Source organism: Chenopodium album, chromosome 20 (genome assembly GCF_948465745.1).
Source record: "Chenopodium album chromosome 20, dcCheAlbu1.1, whole genome shotgun sequence".
NCBI lineage: Eukaryota > Viridiplantae > Streptophyta > Magnoliopsida > Caryophyllales > Amaranthaceae > Chenopodium > Chenopodium album.
In genome coordinates, this window is record NC_137853.1 from 7,077,005 (window position 1) to 7,088,203 (window position 11,199).

An 11,199-nucleotide genomic window follows, 5' to 3' on the forward strand; every position below is an offset into this window, starting at 1 on the left:
TGCTTCCTTTGTTGATTTCCCTTACTCAGTGTAGCTTTGTTCCGAAAAGGCAAATCACGGATAATGTGATACTAGTAAAAGAATTGTTACACACTATGAGAAGGAAACAAGGAAAGATCGGTTACATGGCAGTGAAAATCGATTTCGAGAAGGCATATGATAGGCTGCGTTGGTCTTTTATTCGAGAATCCCTAATGGAATTGCGTTTGCCTCAAAATATGGTGGATATTGTTATGATGTGTATTACCTCGGCTAAGTTGAGTATCCTATGGAATGGGGAACCAACGCAACAGTTTTCTCCTTCTAGAGGGATTCGGCAAGGAGATCCGTTATCTCCGTACATCTATGTCATATGTATGGAAAGATTAACTCATTTGATTGATCGAGAGGTTCAATTTGGAAGGTGGAAGCCAACTAGAGCAAGCCGAGGTGGACCTTCTATTACGAACTTAGCTTTTGCAGACGACTTAATATTATTTTGTGAAGCTAGTCTAGACCAAGCTCGGGTTATGAAGAAATGCTTGGACGATTTTTGTGGTGCCTTGGGGAGTAGAGTGAGTAATGATAAATCTAGAGTGTATTTCTCTCCGAACACCAATTTTGATGCTAGAGATGCAATTTGTGCGGAGCTTAACATGGAAAGCACAGAAGACTTTAGGACATACTTGGGAGTTCCGACCTTGAATGGAAGGGTAACCAAAGCGACATATCAGTTTTTGGTAGACAAAATCAATGCAAAATTGGGTGGATGGCAGTCCAAGACTTTGTCTATAGCTAGTAGAACAACCTTAGCTCAAGCTTGTATTTCTTCGATTCCAACTTATGCGATGCAGTCAGCTAGGATCCCTTGGGGCATATGTGATATGATTGATAAAAAAACGAGAGCCTTTGTATGGGGAAGCACAGAAGAAAAAAGGAAGATCCACTTAGTCTCTTGGAATGAAGTGACTAAGCAGAAACGTGATGGAGGCTTGGGTTTGAGATCAATGCGACAATCAAACGCTGCATTTATGTCGAAGTTGGGGTGGAGAGTGTTAGCTGAGCCTAATTCTCTATGGTCGAGGGTCCTAAGGCATAAGTATTGTGAAGGAAGATGCGATGTGGACATGTTTAAGAGCAAAGGAGACGCTTTGAATGCTTGGAAAGGCATTGTAGAGCACATTGATATTCTGAAAAAGGGAATCAGTTCAGCAGTGGGTAATGGAAAGGACACTTCGTTTTGGTTTCATAGGTGGGCAACAAAAAGACCTCTAATCGAAGACACGATTGAAGAGCTGCCAGAGGAAATCATGGACTACAGGGTTCAAGACATGTGGGACAATAATCGAGGATGGAAATTTGAAGTCTTTGCTGATTACTTGCCTCAGGAAACTCTTGATAAAATTCAGGCTCATGAATTGATAGAAGATGAAGAAGCCATTGACAGTATCTATTGGAATGGGTCACTTACGGGGGGATTCACTTTGAAGTCTGCTCTGGCTATTGTGAGACATGAGGAAGACATAGAGACGGAGAATGTGACTCCTTGGAAGATAATTTGGAAGATTAAAGCTCCCCAAAGAATGCGGTTCTTCTTCTGGTTGGCTTATCGGGAGCGTTTGATGACCAATGCAGCCAGATTCTTAAGACAATTGACTCCAGATCCCAGATGCAAGGTATGTGGATATGTCGAAGAGAATGTTGACCACGTTCTGAGATCTTGCCCAGCTGCTATTGCGGTATGGAAAAAAGTAGGAGTAGTAAAGGTGGAAGACCTCGAATTTCAGAAGCCCCTTAAAGATTGGATTTTGAAAAATCTGACTTGCAAAGGTTATTATGACAGAGAGGATTGGAACTTGATCTTTGTGGTCACGTGCTGGTGGCTTTGGAAGTGGAGAAACGCTCGAAGCTTCGATAAAGAGGTTGAAGTTCCTTTAGATCAAGCTTGCTTCATTGTAGCTAGAGTTGGTGATATTAAATGGGCGTTTGAAAGAGCTGATTTGAGGAAAATTGTGAAGCGAAATAGAGAAGAAGTTTGTATTAAATGGGAATTTCCTCCAGAGGGGTGGGTCTGCCTCAATACAGATGGTGCGAGCAAAGGTAATCCAGGTGCAGCGGGTGGAGGGGGTGTGATTCGAAGTTCTACTAGAGAGGTGCACGAAGTTTTTGCAATTAGATGTGGTATTTGCTCTTGTACCAAGGCTGAACTTTTAGCAGTGATGAGAGGATTGGCTATAGCTTGGAATGCGGGGCATCGAAGGGTCCAAGTTCTTGTTGATTCGGAAGTGGTTGTTCGTATGTTAGGAGATCCTATTCCTCCTAACTCTCCTTTTATTCATATTCTCCGAAAGTGCAAGTCCTTGATTGGTAGATATGACTGGGAAATCACTGTCGGACATTGCTACCGGGAAGCTAATAGAGTAGCCGATTGGTTGGCTAACTATGGAGTGACCTTGGGGCAATCTTTGATCATCTTTGAGGCGATCCCGGAGGATCTTCGGGCCGTTTTATTGGAAGATCTAAGGGGAGTAGCTATTCCGAGGAGAGTAGCTAGGCGAGAATAAGTTGTAGGGTTTTAGTTGTTTTGTTTTTGTTTTGCTTTTGTTTTTGTTATTTTTGTTTTCTAGTTCCTAGCTTTCTCTTTGTTTTTTGGGGCTTGCCCCTCGTGCTCACCAAAAAAAAAAAAAAATTAGTCCTTTTTAATTTAAGTGGTCAAACAAGGTTACTCTATATGACATTCCCGGAGCATAATACTTCGTATAAATTAAACTAGTGTGTTACTAGGACTTTGCCTCGGGTTATAACTTTTAAGCTCCACTAGTTTTTGAGCTTGTTTTACGTATGAGTTGTGCATAAGTAGTAATCATCTATACTTTTTATTATATATTAAAAAGCATTCCTAAAACAGAATATGTTACACGTGTCACTTTTTTTTAAGTTCGACATGTCTGTAATATGCGCCACATCTCACTATAAACATGACATGTCACCTTCACAACATGTATTAGGTTTGCATTTAAAAAATGCTTATAACAAGACTTGAACTCAAGACCAACAAATCTTACCATCTTAACCATTTATTAATTGTGTTTTTTTTATCAAACAAAATTATAGTTAACTTAGATAAATTAATTGGTGTTTTATTATACTATTTGTTTCCATTATGTAAAGATTGAGTTTGGCAACTAAAAAATGTTTATAGCAAGACTGAAACTCTAAACCAATAAGTACAAACTAGTGACCCGGGGCATCGCCCGAGCCACATACTAGTTTATACTTAAAAGTCACAATTTACTTGAATTACATTATTTCATCGTCTTTTGACATTAAAAAAAAAAAATTACTTACAGCCCGTCTTGTGTGCAGCTGACCACACCATGTGACCACCTATAATAGAACAAAGTAACCCCTATAGCACTGACCGAGTAATCTCTTTAATAGTGACCGAGTAACCCTATAACACTGACCGATTAAACTTTGTTACACTAATGAAGTAACCCTTATAACACTAACAAAGTAACCCTATAACACTAACAAAGTAATCCCTTTGGTGTGGCCAGCCACAGCCCACATGTAAGAATTGAAGGATAAGGAATGGTGAGAGTATAAGGTCTGTTCTCATTGACTGAACTCAGCTGAACTAAACTGAACTGAACTGAGCTGAGCTGAACTGAATATTTTATAAGAGAAGGAAATTAGGAGCTGAACTGAACTGAAGTGAACTGAATTTCAACTTATGAGAACAGACCCTTATCTCATAGAATGACAAATTTATACGGAGTAATATAAAAAGAAACATATGGGGTATTAATTTTTTTTTTACTTTTTTTCCCAATGCAATTATTTTCGTTTACCAAAATATTTATCTACGAGTAACTTTTCTTATTTACAAAAGTACTTACCTACTTCCAACATAAATATTCTTATTTCCAGCATTGCCTTAATGCATTAATCCGAAGTACTTGTTATATTTGAGAGTGAAGTACTACTTATTATAATTTCCTAAAAAATCACGTGAAATTGCCAAAAAGTAATAATTTTCAATGAATAAAAATATAGGAGATATTAGTTCATCACAAAGGAAAAAAAAAAAAATCATAATAAAAGGAAATAAATTATTTCAATCAAAAACATTTAGCAACAAATCAATAAAGATTACGAAGCATTTATGAAGGATACATAAATTTTTTAAAATAATGAGCTGGCTTACCTACAATATTATTAATTTTACCATCGAAGTCTCGAAGATGGTCATATATATATCACCACCATGCGTTATATGTAACCAGAAATTGCTCGTCAAAAACAAAGTCAAATTAATTGGTTTTTGACTTTGTTATTGTAGTTGTTACTCAATGGAGAAAACTCAATTGATTTTGCTGGTTTTGGTACTATTAGGCATGAATTTGGTACAATTTTTAGAAGCAACGTTATTTGAAGATGAGAAGTTTGTGGTAAAAAAACGACTTGCGCTAATCAACAAGCCAGCCATTAAGAGTTTGCGGGTAAGTAAATTGAAAACCTCAAATCCTACGTTATTACATACATACATTCTCTAATTTTGTTTTAAAGTTTATAAAAATTCCCAATACATTTTTCTCCTCTATTTAGGGTTGACGTGCTCCTAATAAATTTAGAGTCTTGAATCATTGTCTAAAATTGAGAGGTTTGATGAAATTATTAGTATTAGTAGAGTGAGTATGCTTTAAAACTAGATGAATTAACATGCAATATAAATGAATAATTATTACTCGTATTATAATTCAAACATAAAAGAGAAAACGAAATATTTTTGCAATTAAAGATTTTTGCAATCTCTAGTTTGGTACACTCAATTTACTATTGAGGGACAACTATAATACTATATACTACGTATAATCTTTTGGGAAAAAGATGATTAATAATATGAAAGATGTTTGTAAGCTGTGTCCGGTCAATAGTGCATGTCTTGGGCCTGGTTCGGGCCTGACCTATGAATGAATTCACATACCACTTTTGTGTCAAATTTTTCAGGAGATGGCTGGGCACCGTTTTAGCTCGCAATTAATACACCATGTCATGTTGCATACCTAAGTCAAATTCAATTTATTTTAATTAGTGTGGTTTACATGCCCTTCTAAATAAAAGGGGCCTAGTCCTAGCTAGTTTGAATTGACACACCACTGAACACACGTAGTAGCATGCCGTGTATGCACCATACCATGTTTTATTTTTCGTCATGTTGATGAGCCGTGTCATGCTATATACAACTAATACAAGTATAACTGTATAAGCTACCTTGGCCATATCCATCTTTCATAAAAATTCTAAAAGTTGTCAATTTGACAAGGATTGGGTGCAATACATGTAATGTGTGATCATCTAATTTTTTTTACTATTAACCAGACGAAGCATGGTGACATTCTGGATTGCGTAGAGATAAACAAGCAATATGCATTTGACAATCCATTATTACACAATCACTCAATTCAGGTTTGTTCAGTCCATCTCTTATTTTTTTCATATTGAATTTATGCATGCCTTAGCTTATTTTGATTGACAAATTAGTCCTAAGAATGTCTTCAATTTACATACAGATGAAACCTAATTTCAAGGTCTCCAAGCAAACTACATCATTGCCTTCACAACTTCTATCAACAAGCATAAGATGTCCAGGAGGAACTGTTCTTATCAAAAGGATACAAGAAGAGGACCTTGCAATGGAGAAATTCTCTGCCTCATTAAGGACAACAATTTCGACCACCAAATCTACCGAGTCTATTACCCCTAACATTGATTCAGTACCCGGACACTACGTAAGTATGAATTTGAAAGTTTAAAATGTTTAATTGAGAAATATATTCACATTTTGGGACAACACTAAAAGAAAAAAGATTTTAATTTACCATAATTACAACGTAATATACTTTATATCCTCGTAATATTTATTAATCAATAATCATGTTATTAAGGATTAGACTATATTGTTACCGGCCATTAGGCCAATTTATCTTGAAAAATTATAACAGTCTATAGCAAAATTTTAGATGTGCTTTCATATTTTTTGTAATAATAATTTATGCAAAAATGGTCAAATGTTCTTATAAATATTGAAAATTTCTATGCAGATTGCAACTATTGTAGCATCAACCAACAACGTTGGAGTGTCAGGCCTTATAAACGTGTGGAGTCCTGTAGTTATACAAAATCAACTCTCAGACATCTCTGTTTTTGTTGCAAATGATGATGGTGACGTTACCAACGCTATTCAAGCAGGCTGGGCGGTAATACATAATTTTTTGCCAACTCCTCCATACTTAAGTTATTGTGAGTTCGGCTCACTACAACTGTTTATAACATTTCAGGTATATTCATATTTATACCAGAATTCTTCTCGGTTATACTCTTACTGGACCGTAAGTATTTCAATCTTTATTTAACACTTAATCATTACTCCGTACAATGTAACATAAGGTATATCACCTTATACTAAATTAAATTAGTAAATCCGAAATTAATGATATTTTTTGAACATATGCAGAGGGATACAGGGAAGACCACAGGGTGTTACAATGCATTGTGTCCAGGATTTGTACAAGTTAGTCAAAGCGTTGCTCTTGGCCAAGTTATAGATCCTATATCAACTTATTGGGGTCATCAAGTTTTTATAAACACTACCATTCAACAGGTACTTATACTTCTATAAGTTTATAAATATATTTTTTGAATGTGTTACATATAGTCATCATATCGAAATACTTTCTAGCTACTTAAATAAAAGCTAAAATGCGTCAGTAATTTCAAAATTTGACACAAGTACAGTGCAGTATCTTGTAATTCACTATTGGAGATGCTCTTACTGACACAGGACCAAGTTACGAAAAACTGGTGGCTTACCTTTGGAACCGAGCAAGTAGGATATTTTCCAAAGGAGCTGTTTAGTACCTTAGCGAATGGTGCGACAAGAGCAGGATGGGGAGGAGAAGTCTACAGCCCAACGACGGAAATTACTCCAGCAATGGGAAGTGGTAATTTCCCAGAAGACGGATATTCGAAAGCTTGCCTTATATCAAAGATGCAAGTAATAGGTCCACAATATTTTCCTAATGGAACAGACCTTAGACAGACTATAACTAAAGCAGATTGTTACAGGGCTCTTTACGGTGGAAATGTTGGAGGTGACTTTGATAACCATATGTTTGTTGGTGGACCTGCAAATTGCCCGGCTTGAGTTATGGTGCAAATTGTATCATGAAACTCTTCTTTTGATCGATGAATTGATTGTAAGAACATAGACATTGTAGTATTTTTCGGTTTTTTGATGCATACTACATAATTATATAAATCTTATTTGGTTATTAATTGGTTAGTGAGTGTCTGAGAGATTAAATAGGTGCATTAAATGGTACTCGTATCTTTTTATGTGTCTAAGCTATCTCATATTAATATCCCTATACTGCAAACTAATAAGAACTAACATACGGGGTAGTTAGTAATTTACTAATTTTGTTGCGTAAACAAATGGGGAGTGTTGATTCTCTAAAAAAAGAAAATACCGAGAGTGTTGACACATGGCATAACAAGAGCACATGATGATAACATGTTAGGTAGGAGTCTAGAGGTGTCAAAAGCACATCCGACCCGATCCGATCCGAAACCGACCCGAAAAATATCCGATTCAGATTTGGACTCGCATGAGCATAATAATTTAGTATAACTCAACTATAAAATTTACCCGACCGACCCGACCATATCAGACCCGATCCGATTATCCGAACTGACACCCCTAGGTAGGACCGTAGAAATAAATATATATATTTTTTTAATAGAGGACTGTAGGAGTATAAGAATAGAAGAGAAAAGACTTGTAGCCAACTAAAAGGTTAATAGCAAACCATTAAGGGGAAAGATTAATTATGACACATCTCAAAATCTCCAATTGATTTTGGTACACTTCTCTGCGAAAAGAGCATCATGAACCTCATGAACTATGTTCACACAGACATTTGAAAATCAATTCAACTGCCTAAAACTGAATGCATGTTAAATTGTTACATTGAAAAAGATAGCGTGTCAAAGAATTCGGAACAGAGAATTGAAGGTACATAACAACTAACAACAAAGGGTAGTATTATTAATTACCACACTAAAGGGACAAATCATAGTTAAAGGAATGAAATTTTGCGAGTCAAATTCGTTGGCAACAATCAACAAAGATTACGAAGCATTTATGATGGATTGGACCATATATATCACCATGTGTTATAGGTTCATTTTTTACTTTGTTTTTCTAGTTGTTGATTTGAAACTACATGCATGGAGAGAATTCAGTTGATTTTATTGGTTTTGCTACTCTCTGGCATGAATTTGGCACAATCAATAGAAGCAACATTGTTATTTCGAGAAGAGAACTCAATTGTAAATAAACGGCTTGAGCTTATCAACAAGCCAGCCATTAAGAGTTTCCGGGTATATATGTAAACCTCAAATTCTATATTACATTTTGTTAAATATTGGGGAAAGTACTTCTCTATATTTTCCGATATCTCATATCACTAACACATTTAGTTGTGTTTTGGAGTTCAATAAAATTCCCTATATGCTTCTCTTCTATATTTAGGGTCGTGGAGGATTGGGTGCAACAATACATGTAAACTAATGTGTGATATGTACTTCTTTTGCCATTAACCAGACGAAGCATGGAGACATTCTGGATTGCGTGGAGATACACAAGCAATATGCATTTGACAATCCATTACTACACAATCACTCAATACAGGTTTTTTGTTCAGGCTATCTCTTATTTTCATGCTGAATTTATGCATGCCTTAGCTTATTTTATTTGACAAATTAGTCCTAAGAATTACTAAAGTCTTCAATTTACATACAGATGAAGCCTAATTTCAAGGTCTCCAAGCAAACTAAATCAACTATTGGCTCATATACAATATTGACGCCTTCACAACTTCTACCGAAAAGCACAAGATGTCCTAGAGGAACTGTTCTTATCAAAAGGATCCAAGATGAAGACCTTGCAATGGAGAAATTCTCACCTTTGTTAGGGACGACAATTTCGACCACCAAATCTTCCGAGTCTATTACCCCTAACATTGATTCAATACCCGGACACTATGTAAGTATGATCAAAAGATGCTACAATACCCTGTAACTTATTATTGGAGATGTTTTCTTATGTAAATTTCACGCAAATATGTAAAAAAATTCTGTGGCAGATTGCAACAGTTGTAGCATCAACCAACAGCATAGGAGTATCTGGCCATATCAACGTGTGGAGTCCTGTAGTTTTAGACAATCAACTCTCAGATACTTCAGTTTTTGTTGCAAGTTATGATGGCGCCGTTAGTAACGCTATTCAAGCAGGATGGATGGTAATACATGTTTCTTGCCTTCCCCTAACAATATATACTTCACGTTAAGTTATGGTAAGTTCGGCTCACCACAATTGCTTAATCAACATTTCAGGTAAATTCAGATTTAAAGCATAACTCTTCTCGATTTTACGCCTACTGGACCGTGAGTATTCCAACCTTTAATTTTAGCTCTTAAACAGAGTACATTACAAAGTAACATGATATATTGCAGCTGATACTAAATAAACATGATATAAGTTGCAACTTATACTACTCCATATTTTTTGAAACACATGCAGAAGGATACTGGGAAGACTACAGGGTGTTACAATGCATTGTGTCCAGGATTTGTACAAGTTAGTCAAAGCATTACCCTTGGCCAAGTTATAGATCCTGTATCAACTTATTTGGGTCAACAATATTTTATACCCACTACTATTCAACAGGTATTTGCATTTCTAAGTTTTTTTTTCTTTTTTTATTTTCGGGCGATCTACAATGTGTTACAGAAAAACCACAAGAATACTTTGAGTAGCTTAAAAAATTAATGTGACAAGAATGTTATAATACCTTGTAACTTACTATTGGAGATGCTTTTACTAACACAGGACCAAGATACAAAAAACTGGTGGCTTTCCTTTGGAACCGAGCATGTCGGATATTTTCCAAAGGAGCTGTTTAGTACCTTAACGAAAGGGGCAACAAGAGTTGGTTGGGGAGGAGAAGTTAACAGCCCAACAACGACGGCGGTCACTCCAGCAATGGGAAGTGGTCATTTCCCAGAAGAAGGATCTTCAAAAGCTTGTCTTATATCTAAGATGAGAGTGATAGGTCCGCAATTTTTTCTTAATGGAACAGACCTTAAACAGATTATGACCAAACCAAATTGTTATAGGGCTAAATATGGTGGAGATGTAGGAGGTGACTTTGAAAACTATATGTTTGTTGGCGGACCTGGAAATTGTAACTATCATGAAACTCATCTTCTTTCAATGAATTGATTTGGAGGACATAGACATTGTTGTATTTTTCGGGTTTTTGATTCATACTACAAAATTATATAAATCTCCTTTGGCTAATTGGTTAGTGATAAAACTAGGCTCACTTAAAACTTCATGGACTTTGCCAATACTAGTTCATACTCTTTTTGAGTTCATACTCTTTTCAGTATTATATCAAGGTATTAGTACGGATACATATTTTGTGACAACTTCCGCAAGCACCTCTACACAAAAAGGCTGTAATAGCTACAAATTCTGCAGTTGCCATACAGATGAAACCTAGCCGTAAGATCTCTCAGCAAACATCACCTAATTGCTATTCGACTGCTTAGGCAAATGAGTAACAAGAAAATCACAAATAAAACTTAACCATATAATCTCGTGCAAAACCAATGTACAACTGCATAGCATCTCTGCAACTTCTAGCTGCATGTTGTCATATTACTGTAAAACAATCTACTTGTATGCAGAAATAATATACACTGCATACTATGGTGATGATAATCTCAAATTTCATCAGTTCTCTTTTTATATAGCAGTATTTGCCAACAATAGAGGAGTATGTGGTGAAATTAGTGTATGGAGTTCTACACTCGAATAGCTTAGTGCTAGTGTCGGTAGTTCAGTTAGTACGGTAGTGGCCAGCCTGATGGTAAATGCTTTTTACATACTACAGTTGTATCAAAATTCTTTTGCTTTACAGCAGAAACATGAATGAATGCGCCATGTATCTCTGATCTAAACCAAACATTCACTAGTGGGAAAACAACTGCTATGTGCCTTAAGTAATATGCCTCAAAATTTACACAGAAATATAACATAATTTTATTCAAAACAGAAAATTTTCCCTAGGATCTTCAATTAAACCT

At 35.9% G+C, this 11,199-nt stretch overlaps 2 protein-coding genes across 2 annotated transcripts; both read left to right on the plus strand.

Annotated features, from left to right (window-relative positions):
• The first annotated feature begins 4,334 nt into the window (after positions 1 to 4,334).
• Positions 4,335 to 7,189, plus strand: LOC145596705 (protein neprosin-like). Its single transcript, XM_081652918.1, has 7 exons — positions 4,335 to 4,484; positions 5,365 to 5,451; positions 5,556 to 5,774; positions 6,087 to 6,242; positions 6,324 to 6,374; positions 6,500 to 6,646; positions 6,827 to 7,189. Exons 1-7 carry the CDS (start codon positions 4,335 to 4,337, stop codon positions 7,187 to 7,189), a joined length of 1,173 nt encoding a protein of 390 aa, XP_081509044.1.
• Positions 7,190 to 8,274: 1,085 nt separating this feature from the next.
• On the plus strand, positions 8,275 to 10,330 carry LOC145596706 (protein neprosin-like). The gene is made up of 7 exons (XM_081652920.1): positions 8,275 to 8,427; positions 8,651 to 8,737; positions 8,849 to 9,091; positions 9,192 to 9,347; positions 9,442 to 9,492; positions 9,629 to 9,775; positions 9,938 to 10,330. Exons 1-7 carry the CDS (start codon positions 8,275 to 8,277, stop codon positions 10,328 to 10,330), a joined length of 1,230 nt encoding a protein of 409 aa, XP_081509046.1.
• Positions 10,331 to 11,199: the final 869 nt, after the last annotated feature.